General features: G+C 30.7%; 2 protein-coding genes and 1 long non-coding RNA gene across 11 annotated transcripts; 2 read left to right on the top strand and 1 right to left on the bottom strand.

Annotated features, from left to right (window-relative positions):
- Positions 1–2595: 2595 nt before the first annotated feature.
- On the bottom strand, positions 2596–8742 carry LOC145794986 (uncharacterized). Of its 9 annotated transcripts, none has more exons than XR_014335025.1 (6): positions 8400–8738; positions 6227–6332; positions 4297–4386; positions 3829–4209; positions 3515–3637; positions 2596–3339 (listed from the first exon to the last, which is right to left on the bottom strand). It is a non-coding gene; the product is annotated as an uncharacterized LOC145794986 (long non-coding RNA). The 9 variants fall into 9 exon arrangements; XR_014335026.1 differs by having other exon boundaries at positions 4297–4389; positions 8400–8722; XR_014335031.1 differs by having other exon boundaries at positions 4297–4389; positions 8378–8655.
- On the top strand, positions 3020–4153 carry LOC114281733 (non-specific lipid transfer protein GPI-anchored 5). The gene is made up of 3 exons (XM_028224287.2): positions 3020–3347; positions 3533–3676; positions 3808–4153. The coding sequence occupies exons 1-3, from the start codon at positions 3020–3022 to the stop codon at positions 3936–3938; spliced, it is 603 nt and encodes a 200-aa protein (XP_028080088.2). The 3' UTR covers positions 3939–4153.
- A 3377-nt stretch (positions 8743–12119) lies between the features above and the next one.
- LOC114281734 (non-specific lipid transfer protein GPI-anchored 5) lies at positions 12120–13353 on the top strand. The gene is made up of 3 exons (XM_028224288.2): positions 12120–12558; positions 12704–12796; positions 12997–13353. Exons 1-3 carry the CDS (start codon positions 12231–12233, stop codon positions 13125–13127), a joined length of 552 nt encoding a protein of 183 aa, XP_028080089.2. The 5' UTR covers positions 12120–12230; the 3' UTR covers positions 13128–13353.
- The last annotated feature ends 367 nt before the right edge of the window (positions 13354–13720 follow it).

Raw genomic sequence — 13720 nt, 5'->3', positions numbered from 1 at the left:
AACTTAGTATCTAATCCATTGCAATGGAATTTTTCTATAAAAAAAAAAAAAAAACCCACCAGTGTGAATTAGTCTTGTAATAATTTTCTTTTTTTAATTATGACTCTTTATGATTATGTTATGAATATTGAAATTTTTGTTATGTTTTCTTTGAAATTTATATTTTGAATTTTTGTAATATAATTACGAACAAATATACCATATCTACCAATTTAAAAGTGTGCATAATAAGCTTATCCTATAATTGAACATCACATTTTTCTGCCAACACTAAAAAATGATTACAACAAGAAGATCCAAACATGGATAGATATCCTAATTGAGATTTGAGAATAATAGCCACGATAAGGACATTCCAACCAAGAGAGCCCAAAGTAAATTTTAACTCTTTTTTAATTCAATTACGCAAGTGCACTGAGGCCTCGTTTGGGAACAGGCTAATTTAGTAATTTTTTGACCATTTGGTTAAAAAAGTAGGTAAAAAAAACTTATATATTTAGGATGACTTTTTGGCTAATTACGAAAAGATGTGCAAAAAATAGAGAGAAAAGAGAATCTTTGACTTTTTGGTATGAGTTGTTGGCTTTTTGGCTAAAAGGGTAACTTTTTGGCTTTTTGGCTAAAAAGGTAAATCCCCAAATGGGGCCTAATGCTTTGTTTGGTTCTTTGATTGCTACCCAATAAATAAATAAAGATACAAAATAAAATGAAATAAAAGAAACTTTCTCAAGAAGCAAATGCATAGTCAATTATCAAAAAAGTTATGTTTTAGGCCTTCTTTGATATGATCTCAAAAAGTTAAAAAGTCACTATCTTATTTAAGTCGCATCATCTTATTTAAGTCATATCACTTCTTTAACACATCACTTCAAACTCAACCCATACTCAACTCATATTTCATAAAAAATAAAAAAATATACTTATTTAAATCATCCAAAACCACCCCTAAATTTGGTCTGTTGTTTGTCCATTAATTGTAACTGTTCACCCATTGCAGTCTTTGTTACATTGGAATATGGTCCTTTCTAGTTACTCAAAAATAAATATAGAGAAAAATGATATCACTAGTTTCTGTATTTTGTTTCTTACATCAATTTGATTCCTGTAGTTTGAATCGTACCAATTGTTTTAAAAAATTTTACATTGTCTAAATTTAATTCAATTGATAATATCTATCAAGAAATTGAATAGAAACTAAAAACAAAATAGAAATGAGCGATTTCAAATTAGAGCGTTGTTCTATATATATATATTATCAATCAATAGGAGAATATTTACAAGTATAAAAAATATTACATCAACAAATGAACTATTAACGCACAATAATTAAAAAATCAACAAAGCTGACCTAATCAATTACCAAGTCCAAGCTCAACGATCAGTATTAGTTTTCCCATAATGGTTAAGAAATAAACCACTGTAAATAATATCAAATTGCTATTGATAGTAGTTGAACCCGCAAAAGGCAAATTATAGAACTATAGCAAACAAGTAATTTCATTGGCCTTTCATTTTCTCACAACAAATTCTAAATTTAAACGGAACGTGAGTGTTTTAAAAAACCAATATGACAGGACATTTTTTTTAGTTCTAATTTTGAATTCAATTTTTTAAAAATTAAGTTTTATATATTTTGTATTTTTTTATTTTTAGTGATTTTTTTTACTATTTTAAGAAAATTGTTTACTTTTGTAAATACAATTAATATAAATACAATTAAAAAAATATAATATTTGTCAAAAAAACTTTTAAAAATTTACTACATACCAAAAATATAAAAAAAAATACAAAAATTCAATATATTTTCATACTCTTATGTATTTATTAATTTTTATAAATATTTTATTTTTTAGGTAGATTGAAAAAGTAAAAAATATTATTTCAAAAATTTAAAAAAATTCTAAAAATAGAAAAAATATGAAAAATAAAAAATTCAATTTTTAAAAATTTAAATTCAAAAAATTGAAAAGGTACTCAACATGTTTGTTTCCAGTTTTTAGAATTCATTTTTTAAAAAATTCTACTTTCTTGTTTTTCATTTTTTTTTTGTTTTTACTAATTTTTTAAAAATATTTTCATCAAATTTTTTTAAAAAAATTTTTAGACACACCTAACATAAACACACTTAAAAAATACAATTTTTGTGAAAAAATATTTAAAAAATTCACTAAATATCAAAAATACAAAAAATCAATATATTTTTCATATTTTTGTATATTTATTAATTTTTTAAAATATTTTTCACAAATATTTTATTTTTTAGATACATCTAAGTAAGGTGCATCTAAAAAAATAAAAAAAAAATACTCAAAAATTAAAAATATTCTCTAAAAATTATAAAAAAAAAAAACTAAAACCAAACACATTGAATACAAATTTCCAATACTTCAAAGTGAAACATAACAATGACAAACCCTAGAAAAGGTAAGAGTTAGGCACACGTTATCCTTTATTCTTGGAAAAAAGTTTTAAAAAGTCTACCACTTTGAACCCCCTTTAAAATATAGCAACTAGTAGAGAGAGTTGGTCACCCACATAATTAATCTATTGCAATCTATTCCCCTAGATCCCTAAACAAACATCACAAGATACATGTTTCGTTCACACAACTTAAAAAGTTGTTTGGTGCAATTTATATAAGCTACTTATAACTTCTTTTACATATCCTAAAAGTCTATACTAGACTGTTGGGTGTAATTTTTACTTACAACTTATTAAGTAAAAAATAGCATAAATAATCTTAAAAAAACTGTTTATCTAATAACTAGAAAATGAAAGCCTTCAAACTGCACCAAACAATTCCTTTGTCAGGCGTGTAAACAAATGTAAGTCCTCTAAAATCAAGTTACTAACTACAGAAGTTGGTGACCCACATTGGCTATTTGACTCTTCTTCCCAAATTTCCTATATAAGCCACACTCCTGTGTCTCTCCTTCCACAACACTCATCACACTAAAAACTTGAACATTACTTGCCAAGAAATCTCATTCAACTTCCGGCAACAATCCAAGAACTACCAATGGCACGTCAAAGGATTCAGATGGGAGCGGTGATTCTGGCGATGATGGCCGTGCTCTGGGCAGGAGTGGCAGCTCAGTCATCGTCGAGCTGCACGAACGCAATAATTAGTATGTCGTCGTGCCTGAACTACATCACGGGGAACTCTTTGACACCGTCTTCAGGATGTTGCTCACAGTTTGCCAATGTTGTTAGATCACAACCGCAGTGCTTGTGCCAGCTTCTGAGTGGTGGTGGATCGATCCTGGGGATAAATATCAACCAAACTCGGGCTCTGGCCCTTCCCAGAGCTTGCAATGTTCAGACTCCACCCATCAGCCGCTGCAATGGTAAGAATTCAGACAAAAATTTAATATTCATCAACACCCCATTTAACAAAAATAAATAATAATAATAATAATAAATTTTTAAAAAATGAAAATCATAGTATAATTTGACATTAAAAATGTTTTTCCCCAAAGATTGGATTTCAATAATAATCTAGTCCTCCACTAACTTGTAACATCTCTACCAGAGCCAGCTGCTTCTCCATCTGCTTCTCCATCTCCTTCTCCATCTACTTCCCCAACCGTGACAACTGCTTCCCCAACTGTGAAAACTGCTTCCCCAGCCGTGTCACCTGCAGGCACACCAGAAGCTCCTAACACAGTACCTTCAGGTATATAATTTTTTTTTAATCATATATGTCGATAGTTAAAATCCATTGGCATACATTTAAACCTTCCCAGTGACAAGAATTTTCATACCAAAACATTCATGTTGATGTTAACAAACTTTACATGGGTGTAGGAACTGGGTCTAAAACTGTACCATCATCGCAAAGCGGCTCATCAGATGCAAGTTCTACCAGGATGGCTATTTCTCTGCTGTTCTTCCTCCTATTCGTTGCATCTTATGCTTCAACCTCCACTATTTGTTGAGTTCACTCATCTCACTGATCCATCAGTCAAATACCGAATCATTATTGATGTATTTATTTTTATTTTTTCTTTTTTTGTGTGAGAGTTTCCATATCATTGAGTGTTGCTCATACTGTCTATTCTTTGATGACCTCTTTTACGGGTTGATATGGCTTTGTATGACTCGAGAATTTTTCGTCTTTGCCCTTCTCAATAAAGCTAATTTATAAGCAAAATTTATGCACCAAGTTGAAGACATTGTGAAATTTTCTTGTGCTCATACAGGTTGTATCTGAGACAAAAGCACATGAAATACAATTATAATTAAGAAAAACTAAATGCAAGCCAAAAATATGAAACCGGGGTTCAATGAAAAAACCTCAATCACGAACTATAAGCATCTGTCTGTATACTCTCACAGCATCCTTGTCGTCATTCAAAACTGTAATCACCCGTTTCTTTTCACCTTCTGCTGATCCAAAAAGTAAATACACTACGTCAGAAAATTATCCTTCTATCTTGGTAGTCACAGTTATGACAACTAAAAAAGGATGTAACAATCCTTAAAAATGAACCTACACAATTGACTAAATCAATGTATTTCTCGATCACTTCGAGGAAGACTCATCAATATGAGTGAAGAAAATTATACACCCATAGGAACAAAAAGGAAGTTGAGCATTCAACAACTTAAAATAAATAAATAAATAAAACAATCAGATGAAAAAACAAATTGAAATTAAATAGCACATCCACACATGAAAGAGAGAGAGAAAATAAAAAAATAAAAAAATAAAAAGAATAAGAAAATGGATAGCTCATTCCTAACAGAAAGGGTTACAGAGCTGATAGACAATTTCCTTGGCCATGGAGTTTGAGGACTTAGAGAAAGTTCTTTGAACTCTAACATCAAAGACTATCTAAATCTATGAAATTTTCATTTCCCAACTGTACTTCGATGTTAATTAAAACACAAACCCTCATTGCATTTCTATGTCCATACACTTCTTACAGAATTGGATAAAGAAATAACACTCAAATTAAGGGTCATCCCAACAATAAGGAACCCAAGAACTACACCTATATATAGGTTTCAATTTCTTGCAATCTCAATCCCATGTTCCTTCCAACCTGATCGATATTCCTTGCACCACCTTCAACTTAAAGCCTGGCTGGCACCACTTACATTCAGCCAAATCAAGCCTACCGAGGGAAAAATAAAACATAAGGTCATGGCTTGAGCAAGCCATTTTGATTGGTGGATATATTTAGACAATCCCCTAGTCCATTCAACTGTATTCCCCCAAAGTACCCATGTCCACAGGATGTGACAAGAATAAGAGTGTAGGATGTCTCCAACATCCGTATCCAATCAGACACTTGGATCCTCTAATTTTTAAGTTGTTTGAATAAGAAAAAACTTACATTTGATAGTAAAGAAACATTTCTAAGATATCACATGGATGAGAGATAAATATTCCCATATTTTCCTATTCAGTTTCATGTAAATTTCTACTTAATTTACAACATTTTATCCAACAATATTATACAATAAGCAATATATATGTGTCCATGACATGTCTCCGTACTCATATCCAACTTTTGAATACATATCTAAATATTCTAATATTAGGTTTATGAAACCAATACTCATCCAAGTCCATGTGTAACACAGATCGTGACCGCCTATCTCTCAACCATTTAGACTACAGTCCTTTCTCATCCTTGCAGTCATTCTACATAATAGTCATAAGTAACCTGAATTTTCAAGCATCTAATGTGTCTGAGATGTGAATTTCAGTAACACACAGACTAAGAAAGAGGAACACAAGACAAGTGTTACCTAGAAGTTATCGGCTAATGTGCATAACACAGGACAATGTGCAGAATGTGCCTTAATAAAGCTTGACTACCTACAGGTTAGACAGCCATAAGGTATTTTAAAGGCAAGACCAAATTTTCTAGTGGTTTGTAATGCCCCGAAATATTGACATTCGACATATCTAGATTAACTTATGTACATAGTCTAAACTCCATTACTTCCAATTATTTACATACATAAACATTGAGTATTATAGACATTTCAATGATCAATATCCCCGTTAGATCTTCATCATTCCATTAGTAATATTCAACATGAGATTTAACAAAAGTGTGACCACATGCGTTAATATTTTCATCATCTCTAAGATATAAATCTATAGCATGTAATAGTAATAAGTTAAAACAATTTAAATACAAATTAATGTCTTAATGGCTACAAGTTTCAAGGCTTTGTCCGGTTTCAATAAAGTGGCTTTCAAACTCACACATAGATAGCCCTTGGCTTGCAAAACAAAACAAATGAACAATTGAGCCTTGCACTCAAAAAAGATTCTCCATGCGTTTATTTCGGCAAAGACACTCCACAATCACCTGAAAAATGGTTTCCACTAAGGGATGAGCATAAAGCTCAGCAGAGATAATCTAAATAAAGTGCATATAGCTTAACAATATCATGAGGTGCAACGCATATAAGATGCCAATGCCAAAAATCATAGGTTTTCTCATTTTGAAATTCTCATGCCATGCACTTGTTCGAAAACATAATCAATTCAATCATCCATTTGATAAAACAAGGGATGATAAATACGACACTGGAAATCCCCAGGTAAGGTGTCTGCAAGTAGGTCACTAAAGGCTTTACTAAACCCACTTTATTGGCATCTAACTGGAAGGCACGTGGTACCTGCTCCGCGCGTGTTTTATGTCTTTCATTTCACTATGAACATTTAGGTCAACTTAATTCTAAAACTATACACCCGACCAAATTTCACGAAGTTTTTATCATATTCTTAACACATTTTCAAATATTTCCAATGAATCAATTTAAAAAATAATTTCTCATCATGGATCCGTCCAACCCGACCGAACCGATCCAACCCAATTGATTTTGAGCGGATGCGTGTCTTTTAGCGGATGGATGCGGATGAAATGTTTCAAAATCCACGGATATGGTTCGGATGATGGATCAATCATCTCGTACCCACATGAACCCGATCCGTCCGTAGATGAAGTTCAAAAATTAAAAAAAAAATAATAATAGCAAGTAACAACATAAAGTAGAAATAATAAAATATATAATTTTATGCAAATGAAAAACAATACCTTAAAAAAATACATGTGGTGCCATGGCCTATTATAAACAAATAATACATATTTTTTCAAATTACTAGCTATTGGAGATTGTAAAAGTTATAAATTATAATTCAAAAAAATCCTTAAAGTCCAAATCGTCAAACCGATCGCATCCATCCGCCAACCCGCTCAATAAGCATCCGCCAAACTAGTGGACGAATGCGGATTGATTTTTTCTAATACGCCTAATTTTGGATGAATAATAGATGGGATGCTACCCAACCCAACCCGATTCGCAATCACTCCTAATTTCTCAAATCCAATGCGAGGATTAAATCATGAGATTATGCAACGTTAAATGCTATGCATGAGTTTGCAAATATTTTAACTTTACCTAATTCATATGCAATTTCTACAACAATCAATACAATCCTCCACCAGTTATCAAAATAAGTTATTGGAGACTGTAAAAAGTTATAAATTATAATTTAAAAAACCCTCAAAATTTGTAAAGTCCAAATCGTCAAACCGATCGCATCCATCCGCTAACCCGCACAACCCGCTCAATCAGCATCTGCCAAACTGGTGGACGGATGCAGATTGATTTTTTCCAATACGCCTAATTTTGGACAGATAGCGGAGATTAAATCATGAGATTATGCAACGTTCAATGCTATGCATGAGTTTGCAAATATTTTAACTTTACATAATTCATATGCAATTTTTACAACAATCAATACAATCCTCCACCCATTGTCAAAATAATTATCTCTCACAAAATATAAATTTCAAAAGACAAATATAACTCATAATCTCATATTTTCAATAATTTCAACATAGGAATAATAATCACATGTTCAATCTCCTCTTTCCCAACTCAATCAAGAATCATAATATTCTTTAAAAAATTTCATCAATCTTCCCGTTTTATTCAAACTCAAGAATTCACCAAGAATTTTCATAATGTCAAAAATAGCATATGTTTCTTTTAACATTTTTCGATATTTCAATATGATAAATATTTTTTCATTTTTCTCAAGAGTTCAATATTTTCAAATTAAACAATTTCCAAGAGAAACCTCAATGGTTTCCAATACTCCCAACAACATTCTCATTAATCTCATCACTTTGAACATCTACTTTTAAATTCTCATTTGTTCAAATAACCATATGTTTTTAACACTTATAAGCTTTTCACAAATTTAACCATAATCTGAATCTTAACATTTTAAATTTGTAGGATTTTACTAAAATTTGGAGATTTCTCATTAAAAAAAAAATACATTCCTCAAAATAAAAAATCACACTATCAAAATAAGACATGATAAGGTTAAAACACATACACAATGTTTAGAAAGTTTCTACCTCCAAAGCTTAGGAGAGAAAATGAATGAAAATCCCAAAATTCGACGTTGTCGGATTTCAATTTCCACCGGACAAAACACTCCTCTCGAGATGCTCATCAATTTAGCCTCAAGAACTATGGCCAAAAAATCTATGATTTTACTAGATCAAGAAGCAAAATAAGAGTTTGTGATGGTGTTTAGAGAGAAATGAGAGAGTAGAGAGAGAGAGAGAGAGAGAGAGAGAGATGGAGAGCCGAAGGAGAGAGGGAGACAGTGAGGGGTATGCTGTTTCAAAAGAAAGGAAGAAAAGAAATGAAGGGGGTGCGAAAACGGGGTAGCCCCACCTGGGCTGCTCCTCTCATAATTATTATATATATATATATATATATATATAAATATCTACTAATCCATAGAATGGGGGATTGATAGTGGGGAGGTTGATAGTAAGAAATTGTTAAATTATTTTTATATAAAATAATAAAATAAATAAAAAAATATAAAAATTAAACATTAATATTTTAAAAAAAATTCTCAATATATAAAAAATAAAGAAATTTCTAATCCCCTCACTATTTTTCTAATATCATCTCTACCTCCTCACTATGAATCTCCTTTCAAGAGTATTAGTAATACCAAGGTATTAGTAGTTCCAATGCCATCTCTCAAAACAAACAAAATATTAGTAATAATAAGGTATTAGTAATACCAATGTATTAGTAGTCTCAATCCCGTTCCTATAACCCCAAACAAACGGGGCCAACATATTCATATATATATATATATATATATATGTATGGCTTTGTTTGGGAAGTGGATTGGCTTTTTAGTTTTTGACTTTTTTGACTATTTTAGCCTGGGCTAAAAAATTTTGTATGGGTTTGATGTGATGTTTTGTTTGTTGTGACTAAAATAACCTATTTTGTCTTTTGTGACTAAAATAGCCAAAAAAGCCTACAAAACCACTTCCCAAACGATGCCTAGGCTATATATGTTATCATTATATTTGTAATGTAAATGACAATGGTATAATATTTTTCATCACAAAATATATTTAGTTTGATAGTATACGTCATAAATATTTGTAACTCTTTTTAGATTATAAAACAAAATAATAATAATAATAACAATACATGATTAAAAACGGGTCGTGATTCAATCAATTATATCTAAAATTAATGAAGTTTTAGAATAAATCTCCATCTAAGATTAAAGAAAAAATAGTTTAAATAAACTCAAGGTGATCAACATTATTAACATAATTAAATACAAACTAAAACAATTAAATTTGGACCAATTAAATAAAACTCCAAAATTTAAATTTATATATAGATTTAACACCCAAAAAAAATTAAGAGTAATTAAAACTCAAAAATTGCCAAACATCCTCACAAAGTCAAAATCAAAATCAAAATCAAAAGGTCACGTAATTTGTTCTCACCAATTTAAATAAAATGATTCACGACACTACAATTATAATAATACTTAATAGCAGTAGGATTAAATTTTTTGAAAATTCATACCAATCTAACTGCAACCAATAAGCCCATAAACATATTAAATATCAAAATAAATAAGTAAATCGAATTTCATACGACTTGCTACGTGGTTTCTGTTCCAGGGTGCACAATTTCAAACTTCATACAGTTTCTTTCCTGCACCAATTTAAGAATCCAAAAAAAAAAAAAAAATGTTTCAATTTGTTGATAATTAAAATTTAGGAAGGATGAACATAGATATAGATACAAATATGAGACGATATATACAGAGATATAATATGAAATGAGCACATTATCCAAAAATTATTGAATTAATTATCTAAAAGTTCTATTTACAAATATTATGATAATTCAAATTTTATCTAAGATTTTTTGAACCAATAAGTCTTATTTAGTAAAACTGAGAATATTATCAGTTTTTCCTAATTTTTAAAACTAAGTACATTGCATAATAATATTCTGCATAATTATTTCACTAACTGATAAAAAAAAGAGTACGAGATTAAATAGTTTTTCATTCTACTTATTGGTTTAATTCAACTATTTAATAAAACCGAGAACATTATTAATTTTTTTCAGTTTTAAAACTAAAAACATTATCAGTTTTTTCATTTTTAAAGTTTTCTTTATTACTTTTATTATTATTATTTTTTTTTAGTTTTGCACATCAATGTTCCATAATCATGCTTCGTTATAGACACAAAATTTTCAGTTTTACACAAAAAATAATTCAATTTTTTCAATTTTTCAAAAAAAAAAAAAACATTTAGTTTTTTTTTTTGCAAATAATGTTTTTTAGTTTTTAGTTTTTTTAATTTGAAAGATGATATTTTAAAGTTTTGAAAATCAAAATAAATGTCAAATTATCATGTTTCTTTATAGATAATCATAAATGATGAACAATAATTGTTTGAAGGATAATTCAGATTATTAAAATTTTAATGGGACTTGAAGGTTCAAAGTCCCATGAACAATCATGAATATATACTCCATTAAGTTATAATTAAGATTTTTTGAATCTTCAGGTCTCATTAAATTTTTAATCAAAAATGTTAGAAGTTCCAAAAATTCTATCAAAAGTTTTACCAAATGTCTCACATGGGTGTGGGTCCCACACCCATGTGAGACATTTGGTAGAATATTTGGGGTCTCTAACATTATTCATTTTTAATAGTCTGAATTGTCGTTCAAACAATGATTGTTCATCATTTATGATTATCAATAAAAGAATATGATGATTTGACATTTTATTTGATTTTCAAAACTTTAAAACATCATCTTTCAAATTGAATTTTTTTTTTAATTTTTTTTAAAAAAACAAAATTATTTTTTTGTGCAAAACTGATAATTTTGTGTCTATAAAGGAACATGTTGATGAAGCATGCATGTGCCAAACTGAAATAAATAAATAAAAATGAAAAAACAGATAATGTTCTAAATTTTAAAATTGAAAAAAAATTAATAATATTCTCAATTTTATTGGATGGTTAAATCAAACCATTAAATAGAAAGGTAAAAATGTTTAATCTCATGCTCTATTTTTTATCAGTTGGTGAAACAATTATCTGAAACATTACCATACAAAATTAATAATATTTTTAATTTTCAAAATTGAGAAAAACTGATAATATTTTCAATTTTATTAAATAAGACTTTTTGATTCAAAAAATCTTATAAAGAATCTGAACTAACAAAATATTTGTAAATAAAACTTTTAAGTAATTAATTCTTATTTTTACAGTTGACACACAAAAATAAATATAGGTGCACGTTATTTCATTTCCCTTCCATTTTCTTTCAAATTCTAGATGCAAACTTGCGTTAATGCAATGATATTAGACAAACAAGTGCCACCCTTTTTTTGCCAGGTGTCGCTAATTTGGAGGGATTAAAATAATTCTTTATAGAATTTCAGCTTTCTAAAACAATTTCAAGTCCTTCAAAGTGAAACAGAACAATGACAAAATCTACAAAAAAAAAGAGTCAGGCACACATTATAATTTATTGTTAAGCAAAGCTTCACCCCTTAAAATATAGGAAGTAGTAGAGAAAGTTGGTCACCCACATAACTAATTCTTGCCACTTATTCCTCCAAACACCTAATAAAAACAAACAACAGATCAAGTTTCAACATCTGAGCGCTCAAAGTCAGTTACTGACCATAAGAGTTGGTCACCCACACTGACCAATCTCCATTTGAATCCTCTACAAGCCAATCTCCAAATTTCCTATATATAAGCCCCACACTCCTGTCTCTCTCCTTCCACAATACTTATCACACTACAAACTTCAAGATTACTTACCAAGAAATCTAATTCAACTAGCATTTTTCGGCAACGATCCGAGAACTTCCGATGGCACATCAAAGAATTGGGATGGGAACGGTGGTTCTGGTGGTGGTGACCATGCTCTGGGCAGGAGCGGCAGCCCAGTCATCATCGAGTTGTACGAACGCGATAATTAGCATGTCCCCGTGCCTCAACTACATTACGGGGAACTCTTCGACGCCGTCTTCAGGATGCTGCACACAGCTTGCCAATGTTGTTCGCTCACAACCGCAGTGCCTGTGCCAGGTGCTTAATGGTGGTGGATCATCCCTGGGGATCAATATCAACCAAACTCAGGCTCTGGCCCTTCCTGGAGCTTGCAATGTTCAGACCCCACCAACAAGCCGCTGCAATTGTAAGAATTCATATGAAAATTCATCATTCATCAATACCTCATTTAACAAAAATATAAAAATAAAAAACCATACCCTGTAAATATGACATTAAAAATGTTTAAAATCTAGTCTTCTACTTACTTGTAACATCTCTACCTGAGACAGCTGCTTCCCCGGCTACGCCAGTTGGTCCCCCATCTGCTTCCCCGGCCAAGTCACCTGCAGGCACACCAGAATCTCCTAACACGGTACCTTCAGGTATAAAATCTTATTGTTTTTATTTTAATAATATTATCTTCAATGCCATTTAGTTGAAATTAATTTGCTTTTACAGTATATTAGGGTGATTATAAAATCATATATGTTGGTAGTTAAAAACCATCTACATACATTTAAACTTTTCCAGTGGCAAGAATGTTCATATCAAATCATTCATGTTGATGTTTACATGGGTGCAGGAACTGAGTCTAAAACTGTACCATCAACGCAAAGCAGCTCATCAGATGCGAGTCCTACTAGGATGACAATTTCTCTGCTCTTCTTCCTCCTATTCCTCGCATCTTATGGTTCAACTTCCACTTTATATTGAGTTCCCTCATCTCACTGCTCCATCAGTCAAATACCGAATTATTATTACTGTATTAATTTTTCTTCCTTTTTTTTTTAAATTTTTTTATTTAAGGATTTCCATATCATTGAGTGTTGCTTGTACTGTTTATTCTTTGATGGCCTCTTTTAGGGGTTGACATGGTTTTGTATGACTGAAGAGACTTCATCTCTTCCTTTCTCAATAAAGATAATTTATGGTTTATAAATGTCAACTGCAAGTTACTCAAACAAACAGCACAAAATAATAAGCAAAATTAAAGCACCAAGTTGAAGACATTGTGAAAATTTCCTATCATCATAAACGTACATATGTACACAGAGCTTGCGCTGATACAGGTTGTGTCGGAGACCCCCCCCCCCCCCCCCCCCCCCCAAAAAAAAAAAAAAAAGGTGAAATAAAATTAATAGTTAAAATAATTAAATGAAAGACAAAAATATGAAACCGAGGTTCAAAGAAAAAACCTCATTCGCCAACATTAAGCATCTCTCTGTACAGCATCCTTGTCATCATCGTTCAAGTCTGTCTGCCCACGTTACATCAGTCAAAACTGTAATCATCCATATCTTTTCACC

Source organism: Camellia sinensis, chromosome 7 (genome assembly GCF_055761805.1).
Source record: "Camellia sinensis isolate YWXY chromosome 7, ASM5576180v1, whole genome shotgun sequence".
Taxonomy (NCBI): Eukaryota; Viridiplantae; Streptophyta; class Magnoliopsida; order Ericales; family Theaceae; genus Camellia; species Camellia sinensis.
This window is presented reverse-complemented; position numbering and strand designations above follow the sequence as displayed.